This window comes from Felis catus, chromosome E1, assembly GCF_018350175.1.
Source record: "Felis catus isolate Fca126 chromosome E1, F.catus_Fca126_mat1.0, whole genome shotgun sequence".
NCBI classification, from domain to species: Eukaryota; Metazoa; Chordata; class Mammalia; order Carnivora; family Felidae; genus Felis; species Felis catus.
Window position 1 is genome coordinate 45,628,599 of NC_058381.1, and position 21,160 is coordinate 45,649,758.

At 55.2% G+C, this 21,160-nt stretch overlaps 1 protein-coding gene across 3 annotated transcripts in view; it reads left to right on the forward strand.

Moving 5' to 3' along the window:
• Nucleotides 1-21,160, forward strand: part of MRC2 (mannose receptor C type 2) — a 51,817-nt gene that overhangs the window by 23,737 nt on the left and 6,920 nt on the right. For all 3 annotated transcript variants that reach the window (XM_023244718.2, XM_023244719.2, XM_045045238.1), the window contains exons 2-20: nt 4,957-5,358; nt 6,052-6,225; nt 6,424-6,588; nt 6,816-6,929; nt 7,429-7,572; nt 10,160-10,348; nt 10,504-10,658; nt 11,596-11,703; nt 13,644-13,759; nt 14,231-14,379; nt 14,953-15,170; nt 15,857-15,999; nt 17,038-17,140; nt 17,408-17,546; nt 17,661-17,696; nt 18,010-18,170; nt 18,257-18,324; nt 19,051-19,151; nt 19,450-19,592. In XM_023244718.2, the coding sequence (XP_023100486.2) occupies nt 4,957-5,358; nt 6,052-6,225; nt 6,424-6,588; nt 6,816-6,929; nt 7,429-7,572; nt 10,160-10,348; nt 10,504-10,658; nt 11,596-11,703; nt 13,644-13,759; nt 14,231-14,379; nt 14,953-15,170; nt 15,857-15,999; nt 17,038-17,140; nt 17,408-17,546; nt 17,661-17,696; nt 18,010-18,170; nt 18,257-18,324; nt 19,051-19,151; nt 19,450-19,592 (2,828 nt within the window). The remainder of the gene's footprint in view (nt 1-4,956; nt 5,359-6,051; nt 6,226-6,423; nt 6,589-6,815; nt 6,930-7,428; nt 7,573-10,159; nt 10,349-10,503; nt 10,659-11,595; nt 11,704-13,643; nt 13,760-14,230; nt 14,380-14,952; nt 15,171-15,856; nt 16,000-17,037; nt 17,141-17,407; nt 17,547-17,660; nt 17,697-18,009; nt 18,171-18,256; nt 18,325-19,050; nt 19,152-19,449; nt 19,593-21,160) is intronic.

Here is a 21,160-nt window from a genome sequence, read left to right on the forward strand (position 1 = left end):
AAGGGATGGGTAAGGCTGGAGGGGGCCTTCCCGGGATGGGGGGACATCAGGCCTCTGTACCCTGAGCTCCCTCTGCTGCCTCATGCGGGCTGGCTGAGCACAGGGCTGCAAAGAACACGGTCTCAGCTCAAAACACCTTTGTGCCCTTCCCTCGCCCCCTTACCGTTTCCAGCTCAGCCAAGGCTGGGCTTGATCTCTTCCTGCATTGGGCCCTGGAGAAAGAGCCTCCTTTCTGTGAGGGCCCAGGCACTACCCCCTAGACTTTGGGTGGAAAATGCTCTCTCAGGAACTCGCCCCACTCAGGTCCCAGCTTGGCAAAGTCCCCGGGATCCACCTCCAAGAATCCCCCTCAGCTTCCCCTTTGTAGCTCTCTTGCCTTCCACCCCTCTGCTCCCAAATTCCTTGTTCTTTTCTCATTTGCTGCCAAGGCAGTTCTTTGACTTGCATTCTTCACCCCTGCCTCCTCCAGACCCTTAGTGTCTTCAGAGAGTCTCCCGCCCCCTCCAGAAGCACAGCTCTCTCTGACACCCCCAGACACCTGGCTTTTAAGGGCTTGTTTGCCTCATGTTCTGCCATGTCCAAACCCACTGTCCTTCTCTAACTAGGACAGTGCTGTGTGTTTCCTCCTGGCCCCAGCGTTGCCTGGGACATGCCACACACACGGCAGGTGCACCAGGAAGATACGTGGATTTGAACCCAGAACCTAGGATGTCCTAGGATGGAGGGGACTTGCAGGCGTGGTTCATGTGACAGAGGAGGAAACTGACACCTTGAAAAGTACTGCGATTGGGCGTCCTAATCTCTTCTCCTCTCTGGGTCTCAGTTTCCTCATCTGTCAAGTGAGGGAAAGGTGGCCTGACCCTGGGACTGCCTCCCCCCCGGCTGACACAGACCCCTTCAGACCCCTCATTTGCCATTTATTATGATGCACAGCCTGGCCGGAATGCTTCAGCCCACATGTGGGTTTTCTGGTTGGGGAGGAGCAGAGGGTTCTACCCCCCTGGGCTGCTGTGGGCTCCTGTGATGTTTTGGGCTGCATTGTCCTGTCCCATCTCTGAGAAACATCTACAAAAGCAAGCACTATTTTCTCCCTTTTCCGGTCCCAGGCCCTTTCCCTACCCCCTGCCAAGGGCCACTTTCTGTTACTACTGACTCTTCTCACTGGAGGGGACATTTTGAGAATCAAACACCCAGTCCTTAGAGGAGCCTCAGTCAGGCCTGGATTAAGTCATGGGGCCAGTTTATGGTTCCAGAGTGCGGCTGGAAGGGAAGGAGCAGGCTGTGGGGAGGGAACAGAGGACCCCCATCCTGGTTTTGTTGAAGAATAGAGTGACCAGTGTCCCTGCACCATCAGCCTTCTTACCGTGGTGTTTTGAGCACTCAGTGACAGAAGCTGTGACAGTGCTCTGTTTTAGAAAAATTAATTTGGCAGCTGGATCAAGGAACAGAAAGATAGACTGATTGGTTGTGATTGTCATCTAGGCAGGAGATTCGTTCGTTCATTCATTCATTCATCCACGTGTTCATCCAGTATTTATTAAGCACGTAAGGCCAAGTTGTAGGTGCTTTGGGTGCAGTGGTGGAAAAGACTGAGAAAGTCCTTGGGAGCTTATGAACAAGAAGAGAGACACACAAAATAGAAACATCAGATAATGAGTTCTGCTTCTGGAAATACCAGTGTAGTTGGTAGCAGTCTAACTCTCTAGACAAGGGTACTTATACACAAAGGATATAATATAAAACACAGTGGTTTGAGAGCAATCAAAAACAGGCAGATTCTGGGGAGGAAAAAAATCACCAAAAGAAAAGAAGTGGGTGAAGTGAGAGGTTCATTTAAGCAGCATATCTCCCTGAGAGCACTGCCCTATTTGAGGACCTCAGACAGAAAGTGGCAGTTTTACTGGTCACCATTTGGGGCTTCCAGAAGCTCCTAAACTGTGCATGGGCAGGGTGAGGCATTCGGGAATCCACCAAGAAACAGCAGCTGAGAGACAGAGGTTTCAGATGCTGCCTGGTCCTGAGGGAACAGAGTTTGGAATTCAAGATCCACTAAGTTAGAGGGGCTTGGTAATTGCCTAAGGTTTTCCTTTGAAACTCCAGAAGGGTCTCACCTTATGATTAAACCCAAGGCTAACAGCCGCACCCTAAGACTAAAGGCGAAACCAAAACAACCCCACCCTAGCAAAGCCTAAAACCAAGCCTCTACAGGATCAAGATGATCCACCAGTAATTTAACTGCCTGCCAGAACAAAACTCAACATTCTTTTTAGGAAGATAAAAAAAAAAAAAAAAATTCAGACTCCCTATAACATGTCATCTACAACATCCTGTATACAATAAAAAAAAAAAAAAAATCCAGACTCTTTATAACATTACCCACAATGTCCAGTATGTAACAAAAATCACTAGACATGCAGGCAGCTGGAAAAGTGACCCATAATCAAGAGAAAAAATAATCATTAGACAAAGGTGCACAGAGAACCCAGATGTTGAAAAAAAATCAGAGAATAATAAATAGTGAAGATAACTACAGTTGAGCAATATGATAGAGAGTAACTGAGTAGCTACTACAGGTCTGAAGGGCCTCTTTAAAGATGTGACTTTTCTGAGAAGTGAAATATCAGGCAGGAAAAACCATGCAAAGACCTTGAGGCAAGAAAGTAAGAAGCTTGGGGCTCCTGGCTGGCTCAGTCAGTGGAGCACATGACTCTTGATCTCAGGGTCGTGAGTTGGAGCCTCATGTTGGTTGTAGAGGTTACTTAAAAAAATAAAACCTTAAAAAAAGAAAGAAAGAAAGAAAGAAAGAAAGAAAGAAAGAAAGAAAGAAAGAAAAAAGAAAGAACCAAGCCTGTTCAAGGAAGGGAAAGGAGACCATTGTGATTTGAGCAAGGAGCAAGTGTGATCCAGGATCAGACTGGTAGGCAGGACCAGATCATGTAGGATCTTGTGGCTCATGGTAAGAAGTCTGAATTTTATTTGAAGAATGATGAATTAATTGCCTTTGAAGGACTTTAAGTAGGAGGGAAACTTACCTCACGTATGTTATTTTATATCTTACTACGAGTGAGGCTGTTTCAAATAGTTACGAGCCAGTTGCATTTCATTTTTTTAGCTGTGTATGTGTGTTCTTTTCTACTGCTGCTGATATTTTCCTCATAATTCATTCTATTTTTTGTAGAAACTTTTTATATTAGGGAATAAGCTATTTGCCATCAGTAATTTATGTATATATTTGTCATTGGAATTCTGGCTTTGTTCATGGTATTTTTTTGCCATGGAAAAGATTATTATGTCATTGAATTCATCACTGTTTACTTTATGACCTTCAACACTCCAGTATTATTTTTTTAAAGATTTGGGACTCACATCTTTAAAAAAATCATTCCAGCTGGCCAAGAGAATGACTTATAGAGGGATGATAAGACCATGGTGGAACAGAAGGAGCTTGAGGTTTGGACTCCGAAGACCAGGACCAAATTTCAGCTCCTCTCTGACCAGCCTTGTGATCGGTCAAATCATTTCACTACCCTTGGTCAATTTCTTTACCTATAACATGGAATAGTAATGATAATAAATGGCAACAGCAATAATTTACAGTGCTCTTACTGTGTGCCTGACCCCTTTACAGGTATTCTCTCATTTAACCTTTACAATAGTCTGATGAGGAAACTGAGTCAGAGAGAGGGAATGCAGCTTCCCCAAGTCACACGTTAAGTGGCAGAGCTGGGGTTTGTACCCTAGCTGTCAGATTCATGCCTTTAAGACCTGGAAATTATCCCGAGGGGGTAGTGGTTCATGGATGCAAAAATTCCTTGGTGACAGGGATGTGCTGTGTGTGTGTTGTGTACAACTAGGTGACGAAACGTGGATGTCAGGCCTGGGCTTGCTTCCTGGCTGTGTGACACCGTGAGCAGGTCACCTCATGACTCTAAACTAACCATGATCCTCTCTCTTTTTTATTCCTGTCTGTCTCCCTCCCTTCCTCCTTCCCTCCCTCCCTCCCTCCTTCCCTCCCTCCCTTCTTCCTTTCCTTCCTTCCTTCCTTCCTTCCTTCCTTCCTTCCTTCCTTCCTTCCTTCCTTCCTTCCATCTCTCCCTCTCTACCTCTCTTTCTCAGCTTTACTGAAATGTAAGTCACGTCTCAGAGAACTCATCCACTTAAAATAGACGATTAATTGGGTTTTACTCTATTCACAGAATTTGGCAGCTATCATGCCACTCTAACTGTAGGACATTTTCATCATCCCAAAAGAAACCCTGTACCCCTTAGCAGTCACCCCCCATTCCCATCACAGCCCAGCTCCCAGGCAACCACTGTCAACTTCCCATACATTTAAGTCTCCATTTCTTAATCTGTAAAGTCAGTGTGCTCGGGGGCAGGTTGGGTTTCACTGCCTTCCCCAGAGTGTCTGCACAGTGAGGCGATGGGTGAATTGATGAGTGACTGGGGGAAGCCCTAGCTTTAGCCCAGCTAAATGCTGCTTAAAAAATGGTGTGCAATGGTTCTGGGAGGCATGAGTGGTTGGATATGGAGGTGGAGGGCGTTCTAGAAGATTCTAGAAGTCAGGAAAGGAAGGAGCCAGTGAAGCTGAGGGGCCAAGGGGAAGAACAAGACCAATTACTCCAGGCCAGAGAGGAACTTTGGTGGGAACACCACACTGTGTCATGGAGCCTGGGATAAAGTTGTGATGTGCCGAGTGATGTCAGTGTGTCCACTGCTCCTCACAAGATCTTGGGAAAAGTATACAGCGCCCAACTTGCCAGGTGGAGTCGGGCTTACTGTTTGAAGGTGGGATGGAGGGCTGAGTTCTGCCTCTAGGCTGAGCATGGGGCTAGAGCAGAGGCTGGCCATGCAGCCGGTTTCAGGCTCCGGGGCAGCGTCTGAAGGTGGCACTGGCCATCAAGAGCCAGCCAGGAGAGCCCCTGGGATGGCATCATGCCCTGCCTTCCCTTCCAGAACCCAACGTCTTCCTCATCTTCAGCCATGGACTGCAGGGCTGCCTGGAGGCCCAGGGTGGGCAAGTCAGAGTCTCCCCAGCCTGCAATGCCAGCCTTCCCGCCCAGCGCTGGAAGTGGGTCTCCCGAAACCGGCTCTTCAACCTGGGTGCCATGCAGTGCCTGGGCACGGGCTGGCCGGGCACCAACACCACAGCCTCCCTGGGCATGTACGAGTGTGACCGGGAGGCCCTGAACCTCCGCTGGCACTGTCGCACCCTGGGTGACCAGCTGTCCCTGCTCCTGGGGGGCCGTACTGGCAACACATCCAAGGCCGGCAGCCCCGAGCGCGGCGACCAGACCCGCGGTGGCCAGTGGCGCATCTATGGCAGTGATGAGGATCTGTGCGCTCGGCCCTACTATGGTGAGAGGCCACTTGCCGGGAAGAGGTGGGCCCCCGCCCCAGTGTCAGGAGGACCGGAGCCACAGAGTGACAGATGCAGGAGCGACAGATACAGACCCTTGGCAGCCGTATCTTTAATTGTAATGGGAAGCATTTGGGAATAATTAAGAATATTAACCTCAAAGCATTTATTTTTAAGGACTTAAAAAATTAATACATGCTTGCGAGGACCTCAAACGGTGCAAAAGCGTATCACGTAAATTTGAAATTCCCTTCTCCCAGGCCCACTCTCCAGGGTAGACCCTAGAGTAACCCCATTGGTGTCTTGCTCCCCATTTTGCAGGGGCGACCGGGGACCGGGGTCACTCAGTGAGGGGCCTTTTGTGGTGGACAGCTCTGTCCAGGGGGGTCCTCTTCCTGTAAGACATCCTGAGTTCTGAGATGGAACTTGTGGGGAGGGGCAGCTGGATTTTGGACAGGCATGGGGGGCGCTGGGGGGACCCCTTCCCAGCGCTGTGGGATGAGCAGCAGGACCTCTCCCAGGTTCCCTGGCTGATCTGACGGCGGAGGGGGCCTCAAAGCCTTAAGCGCCGCTTTGGCCTTCGCATCGCTGCCCCATCCCTAGCTCCCTGGGGTAGGGGGTTTTCCCTGAGGGGGGAGGGAGGCGGGCAGCCTCTGGGGTCCAGATGCCAAGACACTGGCTCCGTTCTGCAGAGGTCTACACCATCCAGGGAAACTCCCATGGGAAGCCGTGCACCATCCCCTTCAAGTATGACAACCAGTGGTTCCACAGCTGCACCAGCACGGGCCGTGAGGATGGGCACCTGTGGTGTGCCACCACCCAGGACTACGGCAAGGACGAGCGCTGGGGCTTCTGCCCTATCAAGAGTGAGAGCAGGGTGGAGAGGGTGGGCCAGGGTGGCTCCTGGAGGGAGGCCGACCCCGAGGGGCCTCAGCGTGGGTGGAAGAACTTGCCGGACTGGGGTGATAAGATGCCCCTCCTCGTAGCGCGGAGCAGCGTGTGTGGGGTCTGCACTCCTTGAGGGACTCCCGTGTGGGACCCATGTCCCGCTGTCGTGGTGGCAGGTAACGACTGTGAGACCTTCTGGGACAAGGACCAGCTGACTGACAGCTGCTACCAGTTCAACTTCCAGTCCACGCTGTCGTGGAGGGAGGCCTGGGCCAGCTGCGAGCAGCAGGGGGCGGACCTGCTGAGTATCACGGAGATCCACGAGCAGACCTACATCAACGGTGAGGCGGCAGGGCAGTCCCCGGGGTGGGGTGGGGGGGGGGGATCCTGGGTCTGGCAGCCCGGCAGGGCAGGGCTGCGGCAGCCTGGGCCCTGCTGCCCGTCTTTGGAGGGCCCTGGGCCCTTCCTGCTGGTGGGGCACGGATGCCCTTGGGGGGGGGGGGGCGCACACAGTGGGAGGGCCGCGGGTAGGCCGGTCCCCTTCTCACTGTCTCTGACTTGCTGTCAGGGCTCCTCACTGGCTACAGCTCCACGCTGTGGATTGGCCTTAATGACCTGGACACCAGTGGAGGCTGGCAGTGGTCGGACAACTCGCCCCTGAAGTACCTCAACTGGGAGAGTGGTGAGGCGTGGGGTTCGGGCGCAGGGTGGCCTGGGGACTGCACAGGCATCTGGTCTCCTATTTATTCCTCCCCGGGAACCCTTCTCCAGGCCGTGTGGGGGAGGGGCGGCGGGGCAGGTTCCACCCCCTCCTGGACCGGGTTCCACCCCCTCCTGGACCGGGTCCCGCCCCATCCGGGCCCGTGCAGTGGCCTTGCGTAAACTAGAACCCGATGCCCTCTCCTCAGGGCGCAGGGCCTGGGGCACGGGCTGGATTTCAGGCCCTGTCCGTCCCTTCAGCTGCACCCAGGGCACCGGCAGCCCGGCCAGGGAGGCCCCGGGGGCCTGTCACCAGTGTCGGGAGGAGGGTTTGGGCCCAAGGGGGGAGGGAGAGGCGGAGGTGAGAGGCAGCGAGGGGCCCCGAGGGAGCCGGAGGCTGTGAGGAGGGCCCGGAGGAGGCCCGGGTGTGATTGAGTATCTCTCTCCCGGGCTGCTGGCGCCCTCCCCTCCCCTCCCCACAGATCAGCCGGACAACCCGAGTGAGGAGAACTGCGGGGTGATCCGCACGGAGTCCTCGGGCGGCTGGCAGAACCGCGACTGCAGCATCGCGCTGCCCTACGTGTGCAAGAAAAAGCCCAACGCCACGGCCGAGCGCCCGTCCCCCGGTGAGCGGAGGTCCCGGCGCGGGGCGGGGGACGGGCCTGTCGGGCGGCGACACAAGGGACTCTCTGCTGATGGACTAACCGGAATGTGGTTAAATGCTGGTAATCCGCACGGTCCTTGTAGCAGTCGCACTCAAGCCGGAGGTGACAGACATCTCAGCACACAATTGGAATATCCCGAGTTGTGTACCACTATAAAAATATGTGTAATAAATGTTAGAGAAGACATGCCTAGAGAAGAAACTGCTTAAGCTCCTGAGAGTTAAGGAGGGCTTCATGGACGTGACGTTTGATTTGGGCTTTTTAAGTTGACTGTAAAGAGGTGTGAGGGAAGGGCATTCCTGGCAGAGGGAACAGCATGTGCAAAGGTGCAGAGGCATGGAAGTATACAGCAGCTTTAAGTTTGGTGAGGATTGCAGTCTAGTTGGAGTGTAGACTCTACATAGGGTGTGGTGTTTGGACCGGCAGCGTGATGCTGTTATAAATGCGGACTCTCAGCCCCTCCACCTGGCCTCCATTTCACAGGATCGTCAAGCAAGGTGTGTGTGCAGGTGCAGCCAAGGCACCCTGGCTTAGAGGGCATGCTGAAGAGAACAGTTCAGAAAGGCAGGTTGCAGCCAGTCCCTGAAGGGTCTTGGCTGCTGGGTCAAGTTTGGGTGGGGCCAGGTAGGCTGTGGGGAGCCTCTGCGGGTTTTTAAGCCAGGGAGTGTCTTGCTCACATTTGTGATTCACAGAGATAGCTGTAGGGGCCTATGGAGGAGGTTGGGGTAATGGGCACAGCACCGTTCTGGGGACTGCTGCGTGTGGCTTTGGGCAAGGAGCTCTGTCTCTGAGCGCAAATCGCGAATAAGCTCCTACCCCTTGCAGGGTTGTTGTAAGGCTGGAGACAGGGCCTTGCCCAAAGGAGCGTGACCGTGGGTAGCAGAAGATGTTCGTCAGTGTGGGTTGGAAGGGCTACGACAGGAGTCCAGTAGCCGTGGGAGCCACTGCTTTCTCTCCTCCTCCCCTAGGGATTGGCACCCCACACATAGGGCACCTCCCCTCTAGCTAGAGGGGGCCTGGGGCAGGCACCAAGTCAAGGTCTTCTCAGACCTAGAAGGAAGGAGGGCCCTACTGTGGGCAGGCCTGACCTATCTGTGGCCCCCTTTGGGCCTAGCTCCTCACCAAGTCCCCTGGCTCCTGGATCTCGCCAGTGTGTCCCCATTGGGGGAGGTCTCCTCTGAGGCCTCCTGGATCTGCAGATGTGTCTGTGGCCTTGGACTGACTCTTTCATCCCACTCTGCATGAGGCATCTTTTCCAAGCAATTTCTCAAATGCGTTCTGTCTTCTGGGTCTCATCATGCAAGGCATGTCATTCCAAAGGCAGGCACCGTTGTGTCCGCAAGGCATCCATATTTCCTGAGTTTCTTTCCTCCCAACAGCCGGAAGAAGGCCCCGTTGGGTCTGAACTTGGGTTCTGTCTGTGGCGGCAACCTTGGGTCTTAGCCGGGAGGCCCAGGAGATGATTGACAAGTCAGAGCCGAGGAGTGAGTCAGCTCAGGCTCAGGCCTCTGAGAAGCACTATGCTGGACCCTGGAGCGTCTCACAGAATGGAGTGGATCCCAGAATCCCGGTCTGGGGTGACGCTTCCAGTGGGTGCATGCTTTCCTGCCTGGCTGGGCAGAGTCCTGCCCGAGCCTGACATTGTGGGTGGTTTAGTAAAGTCTTGTTTTCTCTTGCCAAGGCCCAGGTGAGGGCTTGTTTGCTTCAGCTGCTCTGGGACCCGGATCCCTAGAGAGTGACCCTGAAATGCATGGAAGTGGGGGTGAGGAAGAGCCTGTCCCTGGTTAGTTTCTCAGCCCTGAGTGGAGCTGAGGGTAGGGGAAGGAGCAAGTGACTTCTTGGGCCTCGGGCCTGGTGGCCCCACTTCCCCATCCCTACATCCTGGACTGCCGAGGTCGGCCCTGGGTCCACACTCAATATATGCTCTCTGAGGTAGTGACAGTGGTCTCATTTATTAAGCAAGGTGGACATGAGCTAAGTTTGAATCTTATAATAGGAAATACCATTAAAAAATGTTTTTAATGTTTATTTTGAGAGAGAGAGAGAAACAGCATGCGCGGGGGAGGGGCAGAGAGAGGGAGACACAGACTCCAGGCTCCGAGCTGTCAGCACAGAGCCCAACATGGGGCTCGAACCCACGAACCGTGAGATCAAGACCTGAGCCGAAGTCGGTCACTCAACAGACTGAGCCACCCAGGCACCCCAGGAAATCCCATTTACAGAGGAGGAAACTGAGGCTCCCAGGGCTGGTCTGACCTGAGTCTCCCCACTCATCTCTTTCTGAAAGCCCTAGCTGGAGGGGCTGTCCTGTCCTGGGTGAAATCTGCCACCACTTCCTGGGGCTCTGCTTCTGGGCTTCCAGCAGCCCTGGAGGGCTTTGTCTTTTTAGAACCTTTCGGCATTCGGACCTGTTCTGGCGGCCAGGGCTGATCTGAGGCAGGTGTGGGGAGGAGGTGACTTCAGGGCCCTGCCCATGTTGACACTCAGCGGGTCAAGGCATCCTGGCTGGGTGGCTTGGTCCTGAACGGCACCTCGTGGGTCTCCGCAGACGTGTGGGCCAACGTGAAGGTGGAGTGCGAGCCCAGCTGGCAGCCCTTCCAGGGCCACTGCTACCGCCTGCAGGCTGAGAAGCGCAGCTGGCAGGAGTCCAAGAAGGCGTGTCTGCGGGGCGGGGGCGACCTGCTCAGCATCCACAGCATGGCCGAGCTGGAGTTCATCACCAAGCAGATCAAGCAAGGTGAGCGGCTGCTCGTCCACACCCGGAGTGGAGGGCAGGGCCTTCCCAGCGCCCATCCGGTCCCACCCAAGAGGCTGTGGGACTGTCCCTCTGCTGCTGGTGGCTGAGGCTGACCTCTCCGTGTCTTCTCTCCCCTGTCCCCTGCTGCATCCCAGAGGTGGAGGAGCTGTGGATTGGCCTCAATGATTTGAAACTGCAGATGAATTTTGAGTGGTCTGATGGGAGCCTCGTGAGCTTCACCCACTGGCACCCATTTGAGCCCAACAACTTCCGGGACAGCCTGGAAGACTGTGTCACCATCTGGGGGCCGGTGAGAACCCCCTCTCCCCACCCTCCTGGTGCCGCTGTCAGCTTCTGCCTCTGTACCACCACCCCATGGCCTCTCAGAATCCCCCACTTCCCCACCAGCCCCTTCCCTTCCATGTGCAGAGATCGCGAGGATTTGAATCCTCCCCACCCCCAACTGGCTGGGGCACCTTGGGCAAGTTACTTAACCTCTCTGTGCCTTGGTTTCCTCATCTGTCAATGGAACACTAACAGTGCGAACCTCAGACGGTCATTGGGAGAATTAAAGGAGTTAATTCTCGTGAAGCCTTGGGATTCTGCCTGGCACGATCTTGGTCTACCGGCTGCCCTTCCCTACCGGCAGGTGGCATCAGAAGCCACATTTTGTGGGCACACTCCAGTGGCTGGGCTGCTCTGTGCCAGCCCTACCCAGCCCAGGGTCCTGTCTCCTCAAAAAATTATGGGGTGATGGCTGTTTGCCATGGTTTGGGCTCAGATGCAGTGTGGGTAGATGTAGGAATTGATGTAGAGCTTCAAGTAGAGACAAGACAACCTTTAAAAAGAGACCAAGTCAGAGGGACAGAGGATGGACTCCAGGGACAGACAGGACATTCTGCTGTGAGATGCTTCAAAATGGTGCCAGGACTGTAGAGACAGAGCCATCTGGCATAAGGGACGCTATTTAAAAATTTATAAACAATTATTTGTTGAGTGTCTGCCACGTGCCAGGCATTCTCCTGGGGACTGGGACACAGACACCTCTGCCCTCTGGATGGAGCTAAAGGCAGATAAACTGCTGGCGAGGAGACTGGGGACACAGGACAGTCTGGAACACAGAGAAGACAGGTCTCTTGCTCAGGATCACACAACAAGTTGGAGGCAGGGGCAGGTCTAAAAGTCAGGTCCGCCAAAGGGTTTGGGGGAGGTGGGTGCTGAGACTCTCCCTCATCCTGTGTCCCTAGGAAGGTCGTTGGAATGATAGCCCCTGTAACCAATCCTTACCGTCCATCTGCAAGAAGGCAGGCCAGCTGAGCCAGGGGGCCGCCGAGGAGGACCACGGCTGCCGGAAGGTGAGGGTGCTTCTGGAGCTGCCCCTGGGTGGGGCCAACCAGAGGGGCTCCCAGAGGAGGGAGGGAGGGGAGAGCCTCCCCCGGCATCCTCCCGTGCTTGGCACATCCCTCCTTCCTACTCTCCACACTGCTCTGTTCCAGAAAGAGTGATAGTGGCTGAGGCAGGGTGGGGGTAGGGTGGGGGCTGTTGGGAGGAAGCAGAGCTCCCCACCCCCGCTCTTTTTGGGGAAGCTACTTCTCAGAGGCGGCAGAGAACAGGAGATGGGTGCGGGCAGGCCCCCAAGTCCTCACCTGAGTGAGACTGCCGGGGTGCATCCCCCACCCCCGCCCGCCGGCTCTGTCTCTGCTGGCCCACACCTTGCCGTCTGACACACGGTGCACTTGTCTGTCTCCTGGAGGAATGAAGCCCTTCTGGTGTCTCCTTCCTTGCATTCCTAGCCCCAGGGGCTTCCAGATGTTCAGGGAGGGAGAGGGCCAGGACTGCCCACGTTAGTGGGGCAGTGTGTGTATGAATGAGGGACCCATGTCCTCCAGGCCCTCCCAGGCTCCCCACAGCCTGGCCCTCAGCCAAGCAGGGGCGTAAGTGGTGTGGATGAATAAGGGAGGTTACTCAAAAAAGACACTTAATGATGTTTTGGCCCCTGGTGGCTCCATCTGCCAAGGCCACGTTCCTGCCAGCCCCTTGCTGCCAGTCTGGCTCCTCACTCTGTTTTCCTTTACTGCACCCCCATCTCACTTGAACCCCATGCTCTCCCCTGGGGAGGAGCCCGATACAACGATAGGCACGACCTGAAGTGGGGAGGAGAGAGAGCAGGGGCCCTGCTGAAGCATCTAGGGGGCCGGCGTGGGCAGGGACTGGCCCAGGGGCTCTGTCCTGGCTTGGGTGAGGTGGGGGCAGGGGAGAGAGGAGGAGTGACTAACAGCCTTGGCCCCGGGGCCACCTGAAATGTACGTGCAATGTTGAGCAGCCCCAGTCAACACCCTGGGAGACCTGGGGTCTTAGCACAGCCTCCCCCCCCCCCCCCCCCCCCGCCCTGCCCCACCAGCTTCTCTTTTGCTTGGGCTCATGCTCAAGGGGCTGTAACTTTCTCCCAACCTCAAATCCACCCCAGGCCTTCCCATTTCAAGAGCTCCTGGAGGTGAAGGCCCTGGCAGGCACCTTGTGTCATCTTAGGATGGAACAGGGCTGTGGTCAGGACAGGAGCAGCCTTTGTGGTGTGGGTTCAAGTCTGAGCTCCACCTTGTACTGTCTGTGTACAAAGTCCGATCACTTAATTTCTCTGAGCCTCGGCTGCTGTTGTGAAAGGCAGGAGCAGAGAGCTCAGGGTGGCCCGAGGGGCGGGAGGTCTGTTGGGTGCAGCCTTGCCTGGTCCCCTGGGGGTTGGATGGTAGAGGACCAACCACCGAGGAGCAGTGGTCTCTTCCAAAGCTTCGCTGCTCCTCGCTGAGGGTCCGTCCCCCCACCCCGGGCTAGCTGCCTCCTCTGCTCACTGTACCTTTTCCAGGACCCGAGGATTACCCAGCCTTTCCTGGCAGCTCTCCCAGCTTTTCAGCTCTGGTTTCGCAGCCAACTGGCAATTTTCCCACCGTGACTCTTGGTTTAAATGCCCGAGAGAGGAGTCCAGTGGGCCGCCCATCTTTCTTCACTGGCCCACAGGCCGGCCACTGGCTGCCTCCAGATCAGCCGCCCTTGGGCCATGCTTCCACCTCTGGTCTGGCAGTTGTGGGTGATGGTAGGGAGTGGGGAAGTGAAGTGGTAAGATGCAGAACATAGCACAGGAAGAGCCGTCTCTGGTGTCCAGCCAGTCCCCTCTGTCCTGTGCCCAAGCCTGTGGCACATTCAGTGATGCCACCATGGCATCCCCCACCCCAGGGATTCTGGCTGAGGGAGGAGAGTCCTTCCCACTGACGTCCCTCTTTTGCCCACTCTCTCGAGCCAGGGTTGGACATGGCACAGCCCATCCTGCTATTGGCTGGGAGAGGACCAAGTAAGCTACGGTGAGGCCCGGCGCCTATGCACCCATCACGGCTCTCAGCTGGTCACCATCACCAACAGGTACAGGCCGGGACCGTGTGCCCAGACCAGCCCTCAACGCCTGTCTCAATGCCTAGTGTGGACCTTGCACCAAACGGGGTGGCGTTGTAACATTAAGCACAGAGGGACCTGAGTCCTGGGAGCCTCAAATGGCTTCAGGACCTTTTTTCTAATATTGTCATGAGAATGATTCCCGTTTATTAAGTGACCCCAGTGTAGGGCAGGGCCTGGGCAGGGGCAGGAGCAGGAACAGGTGTAGATATGGGTTGGATGCCCAAGAGAGGCCTTGGCTGTGTCTGATTTTCTCTACTTTCTTCTCAGCAAGGCACGAAGGTGCAGGCAGTGGGCGGGGAGCTTGGTTGCTATGTGTCAGCTGTAGGGTCCCCATGGTCCCCCAAGTTACTGGTTGGGGGGGCAGGGCATCTGGCCTGTGGCCCAGGGAGTGGTCGGGGCTGGGGCGAGCTCCCTGCCTGACCAGCTTCTCTTCTACAGGTTTGAGCAGGCCTTTGTCAGCAGCCTCATCTACAATTGGGACGGCGAGTACTTTTGGACCGCCCTGCAGGACCTCAACAGCACCGGCTCCTTCCGCTGGCTCAGCGGGGATGAGGTCATGTACACCCACTGGAACCGTGACCAGCCTGGTGAGCCCTTCCCGCACGGCACTTGGCCAACCCCTTCTTTGACCTTCCTTGGTGAAGCCAGGAGGCCATATGGACCTGCCCTGCCGGGACTGAGTCTCAGGGCTTCCCAGTAAACTGATTATTGGTACAGTGTGGTGAAATGGTTAGGGGCACAGGCTCTGGGGCCAAACCGCCTGGTGCATCTTTGAGCCTCAATTTCTCATCTGTCAAATGACGATAAGGTACTTTGGGGTTGAGATGGATTAATAGACATGAAGTGCCTAATTATTGTATGTGATGCTAGCACAGGTGCTTGCTATTATGATTATTGCCATTTCACATTCATTATCTTTTGTAGCCTTTTCAATTTCCTGATGAGATAGATGGTCAAATAGCCTCAGAGAAGTTAAGCGACTTGCCTAAGATCTCACGCAGGAGCAAACACAGAGCTGGGACTCTGCCTCCATTCCCTTCCGGGTCCCTGCTGCCGGCCGAGCTGGTCACCCAGTGTGCAGGGCCCGGCTGGGGTGGTGCCCTGTGGGGAGGACTGGACCACGAGTCCTCAGCAAACGGGTCTCTTGCTCCCCCCTCCAGGGTACAGCCGTGGGGGCTGTGTGGCCCTGGCCACGGGCAGCGCCATGGGGCTGTGGGAGGTGAAGAATTGTACCGCGTTCCGGGCCCGCTACATCTGCCGGCAGAGCCTGGGCACGCCGGTGACGCCTGAATTGCCTGGGCCAGACCCCACGCCCAGCCTCACCGGCTCCTGTCCCCAGGGCTGGGGGTCAGACCCCAAACTCCGGCACTGCTATAAGGTAGGCAGCCTGCCGGCGTGGGAGGAGGGAGCAAAGGAGCTGCACGCCCGGGGTGAGGGCAGCCCCAGCAGGGCCCAGGCTCGATCCAGGCAACTGGGCCCCAGGGACAATGTTTCCCCACAGCAGCTTGCAGACAGAGGTAATTTCTGATGACAGGCTTGTCAGTGGAATGTCAGGTGTGGCACATAATAGGTGCTCGATATACGTGTGAGGGGTTGAAAAAAAATCGTGGAGATAATCAGTTTCAGAGGTTCCCAAATGTTGGGGCTGGGATGTCTGCTTTTCAGCATCATCTGGGCAGCTTGATAAAAATAAACTCCTGGGGCTGCCACTGTGGAGATTGGGATTTGCTAGCTTGGGGTGGGGCCTAAATTTTTAAACCCTGCTGGGTTCGGGAGCCACTGACATAGTCCAAGGTTTTTTGTTACATGAGGAAACTGAGTCCAGGGAGGGGAAGGGACTGGCCCACAGCACACTGTGGCTGGTTCAGGGGTCTGGGCAGGGGTATTCTCTAGGAGCTGGCTGTGCTGGCTCCCCTCCCCGGAGCTCATTCTCTGAGGCGCAGGCTTGTCTTAGGTAGCCTGCACCCCCGTCCAGTGCGGCCCCAGCCCCCTTCCCCACTGCTGTCATGGGAGGGCGTGTGGACCCATGGGGACAGCTGGGACACCTGGACTTTGTTCCTGTAGGTGTTCAGCTCAGAGCGGCTGCAGGATAAGAAGAACTGGGTGCAGGCCCAGAGGGCCTGCCAGGATTTGGGAGCCCAGCTGCTGAGCCTGGCCAGCTATGAGGAGGAGCACTTTGTGGCCAACATGCTCAACAAGATCTTTGGGTACGGAGCCTGGGGCGGTGGCCTGCACGCACCTGTGTGGGCTCTTGGTTCTGCCGGGCGCAGGGCAGGGGGCAGGGTGAGGGCGCCCCCGGTGAGGCCTGTCCGAGGGCTCGGAATGACCTGTGTATCCACAGTGAGTGCCAGGACCATGCTGTCCTCCCTCAGGTAGCCGTCATCTCCCTGGAAGTCTCCCTTGGAGACTTTGTTGCTCACCAGTGTCGGGGGGCCAGCAGTGGCCCCCTCAGACTCACAGACTTTGACAAAAGTAACTGCCCTTCCCATCCCTCTGCAAGCTGATCCAAGTTGAGCATCAACACCCAACACCCCCAACACCATCCCATAACAACCCACTCTCCTCAATAAACTGCTTTTCCTGAGAAAGAGGAGGACAAAAGCTACACAAGTGAGCATTTGCCCATGGGGGTCCCTCCAGGACCCTGTGTCTGTCCTGTGGGCTCCCAGCACCCTATGACACAGAGCACCTTTAATCCCTTGGCACTGGGAAAAGGCCAAATGGACCAGGCTTCCTGAGATCTTAATTCCAGGGCCATGTCTTCCCAGCAAACATCAAGGTTACGTTATTTGACGTAAATACAGCTCTTGCCAATGGCCTCTCACCACGTCTCAGGCACTGCACTAAACATTTAATCCTCATTCAGGCTTGTTTTCAACCCTACGAAGTAGACATTGCCACTGACCCATGTGGGCTGATAGAGAGGTTGGGTTATTTGCCCACTGTCACGGAGCTGTTCCACGGGTGACCCCAGACTGGAATCTACTTTTATCTGAGTCCAGAGTCCCAGGTCAATGCTCCATCCCCATCGACTTACTGAAATCCTGAAGTGAAAGCCCACAGTCTTGCTGGCAGGGCAAACCCCACCGGAAGGGAGCCAGGCCACCCTCCCCCAGTGAGCTGGGCGTCTGGTCCAGCGAGCTCAGTTCTCTGGGTGTGAAGTCCAGACGGGAGAGGCCCCAGGCCCTTGGGACTGCTCCTCTTATCCCCGTGTCTTCTGTCCCCACCCCTGTGTTGTGCTGAAGTGAATCAGAGCCCGAGATCCACGAGCAGAACTGGTTCTGGATTGGTCTGAACCGTCGAGATCCCGGAGCGGGACAGAGCTGGCGCTGGAGCGACGGCTTGGGGGTGAGCCGGCCTAGAGGGGACAGGCCAGCAGGTGGGCGGGGCTCGGTTGTAGGCGTGGTCTTTCGGGGCAGGACTGGTCCTGGAGGTGGGCGAGGTTTAGAGGATTTAGGGTATTTGGCTTGACCCCGCAGGGTAAAGAAAGGGGGGCGGGGCATCCAGCCCAGGTTAGGGGTTCCCAGCTCAGGTCGGGCCCCCCTGTTCGTCTGTCCTTCGGACGCTGAAGCGTGTGCCTCGTGCCTGATAACTCTCTCGTACCTCGACCTCCAGTTTTCTTATCACAATTTCGACCGGAGCCGGCACGACGACGACGACATCCGGGGCTGTGCAGTGCTCGACCTGGCCTCCTTGCAGTGGGTGGCCATGCAGTGTGAGACGCAGCTGGACTGGATCTGCAAGATCCCTCGAGGTTGGGTGGGATGGCGCTGGGAAACGGGGGGATGGGGTGAAGGGCGTCGGTGCCGGGAATCCGGGGGAGGGGCCTCCGTTCCCTGCAGCGTCTCTGTCCCTGTTGTCCCTGTAGGCACAGACGTGCGGGAGCCCGACGTCAGCCCACAAGGTGAGGCCCCCGCCCCGCCCCCCCACCCGGGCTGTGTGGAGAGGGTGAGGGGCGTCACCTCCCGGGCAGGGCCTGGCTGAGATGGAACGAAAGGAGTTAGGGATTCGAGCCCAGGGAAGGGGAATCGGGACGCCTGGAGCCCTGTCGGCCTCCGTCTCCAAGCAGGGGCAAGCTTGGGCCTGGAGTGGTTCCCACCCCGGGTCCTAGCGGCTCGAAAGCCACCTACTGCCTGCCTTTGGACCGGGCCTTGCCCACCGGGAGAGCAAGCAAACCCTGGCTGGCCGCTACTCGCATGCTCACACTGCCCCCGCAGGCCGGCGGGAGTGGCTGCGTTTCCAGGAGGCCGAGTACAAGTTCTTCGAGCACCACTCCACGTGGGCCCAGGCGCAGCGCATCTGCACGTGGTTCCAGGCCGAGCTGGCCTCCGTGCACAGCCAGGCCGAGCTGGACTTCCTGGGGCACAACCTGCAGAAGGTGAGCACTTGAGCGGGCAGGGGCCTGCGGGCAGGACCTGGAGGAGAGGCCCTGCTACCCCTCATCTGCCTGACCGGTTTCCCCAGTTCTCTCGGGGCCAGGAGCAGCACTGGTGGATCGGCCTGCACACTGCAGAGAGTGACGGGCGTTTCAGGTAGGAGCCTTCCTGGGGGGGGGGGGGGGGGGGGGGGCGGGTAGCGGGTGTGGGGGATGCACATGCCTGGATGGCCACCCATGGCCCAGGTGGGAGCTAGGGAGGCTGAGGACAGAGGCAGATAGACCTGAATTTGAATCCAGCTCTGTTCCTCACTGGCTGTGTGGCCTTGATCGAATGGGCCTTGATTTTCTCACCTAAAAATGAGAATAATGCTGCCTGGTAAGATTGCTCTGAGGATTAGAAAGAAGGTATGTGAAGTCTTTAGCACAGCATCCAGCATATAATTGGGCACCAAATAATGGCAGCTCATATTATGCTGGGGCCACTCTTGAATAAGGCCCCCTCAGGACATGGGCAAGAACATATGATGTCCAGAGGGCTCTGTCTGTATTCAGTACCCACCTACCATGCATGAAGAGGCTTGAGGCAGCGAGGACCAGGAGCACATAGGTATCTCAGCACACTGTTGCCCTTGGGCCTCTGCTCTGGGATTCTTGGGCTTTTCTAGGTAGAGAATGAGAGCCCAGGGAGGGCTGGGCTTTCCCTGGAGGCACCAGGTCTCTGGGTCCCCAGCTGCCCTGAGCTCAGTAGCCTCATTCTCAGCCTGGAGCCCCTGGACTTGGGCCCTTTCCTGCCCCCCTTTTGGTGGCCTTCATTGCTGCATCCAAGGGAGGTTGGGCCCAGGGCCAATCCTGGAGTCACCTCTGCCTGGTGCCATTGCAGGTGGACAGATGGTTCCATTATAAACTTCATCTCCTGGGCACCCGGTAAACCTCGGCCCATCGGCAAGGATAAGAAGTGCGTGTACATGACCGCCAGCCGAGGTGAGAGCAAGGCGGGGGCAGAGAGGGTGCAGACGCCTAGGAGAAAGTTGATGTTGGGGGCAGTGAGGTGAGCCTAGGCAGGACCGACAGTCTCTTCTCATTCTCTTTGTTCCCACAACCCAAGAGGGGCTAGACCCAGAGAGGGGACCTGTCTCCACGGTCCAGCAGCCATAGAGGACTAGAGTTTAGATAGAGCTGGACACAGGCACCTGACCCCCATGCTCTTTTCTTAGGGCATGAGGTAAGGGTGCTGCCTGCCCTGCCCTATGCTAGAGCGACCGCCCCCCTCTTTCTGCAGAGGACTGGGGGGACCAGAGGTGCCTGACAGCCTTGCCTTACATCTGCAAACGCAGCAACAGCACTGGAGAGCCGCAGCCCCCAGACCTGCCGCCCACGGCTCTGGGGGGCTGCCCCTCTGGCTGGAAGCAGTTCCTCAATAAGGTAGGAGATGGGGAGGGGGCCCCCCAAGGGAGTCAGGGGAGAAGATGTGAACACGGCAAGGCCGACTTTCAGGAGTCCTGGCCCTTCGGCAACATCAAATTCGTGGCCCCTTGCCTGTGCCCACCAACGTCTCTCCTGCTTAGCCCTGGTGCCGGGGTTAGACTCCCTGGAAAACAACTTCTTTTGGTAGCACCTTCTAATCCACCAGGTAGAGTGTCCACATAGTGCGGTGAGTTTTCGAGATTAGTGGTTGCCAAACATTTCGATAATGTTTGATAATTTTGATAATTCCTGTTAGGAAACGAAATACTGAACGTTCAAAGAATATGTATGTACATTGTATATATATGTGTGTGAATATGTATATATTTACTTCTGTACTAATGTGATTAATGTTATATGTATTAAAATATGCACAAGAACAAAAGAATATAAAGCATGAGCTAAAGATTGAAAGAGAATACAGGTATTTTTTTGAAAAAGTATTAAAAAAAATTTTTTTTAATGTTTATTTATCTTTGAGAGAGAGAGAGAGAGAGAGAGAGAGAGAGAGAGAGAGAACATGAGTGGGGGAAGGGCAGAGAGGGAGAATTTGAAGCAGCCTCCAGGCTCTGAGCTGTCAGCACAGAGCCCGATGAGGGGCGGGGCGGGGGGGGGGTGGGGGGTGGGGTTGAACTCACAAACTGTGAGATCATGACCTGAGCTGAAGTTGGATGCCCAACTGACTGAGCCACCCAGGGGCCCCTTGAAAAAGTATTTTTAAGTTAAGTGTAAAAATGTTTTCTATATTAGTGGTATGAGAAAAGGCCTCAAAAATGATCAATGATAATAATTTTTTGTATTTAAGTAATTTGGATAAGAGAAGGTAATTGCATTATTTCATTATTTAAACAAATATCTTGGTCTGACACTTTGTGATTCGGGGCTTCACAGGTCTTCGAATTATTTTGGATTTAATGGTTATTGTAGATGAAAAAGTTGCCTCACAAAGACAAATACATCAGAATGAAAAAGTTCATTCATTGTTGGTTGGACTTTTTTCATTTTCCAGTCTTTCTACCAGTTAAACAAAGGTTTTTGTTTAACAATCAGCTACGAAGTTTCCGCATTCTAAACTAATCTGCCTCATAAACTAATCAGAAGACCTGATTAAGATGGTTTAAGAACAAGCCTTTGGAAGATTTTTTTTGAAACGCCATTTAGGAAATTCTTTTCCCAAGGGTTCTGAGTGTGCAGATAGGAAAGTTTGGGGCGGTCACATGAATCAGAAGGGGTATATTTCCAAACAGGGCTTCGAAATGTTCCTTCAAGAGTGTGAATTTCTTCCCCAAAGTGGTTACTTCTGCACTAGCGGGTTGATTTATAGATCTGATTAGACCTTCATTGTTTTCACCTCGTGGTGAAAACACTGCTGAGAGTTTTGTTTGTGCTGGCATCATGAGTATGAGCTTCAGTCCCTGCTTGCTTTGCCGAGGTTGTAAAACCACTTAGCCGGATTGTGAGGATTAGATTAGTTAACCCCAGATCATATAATCCGTAAATCTTTGTCCTGTAGTGGAGTGCAGCCA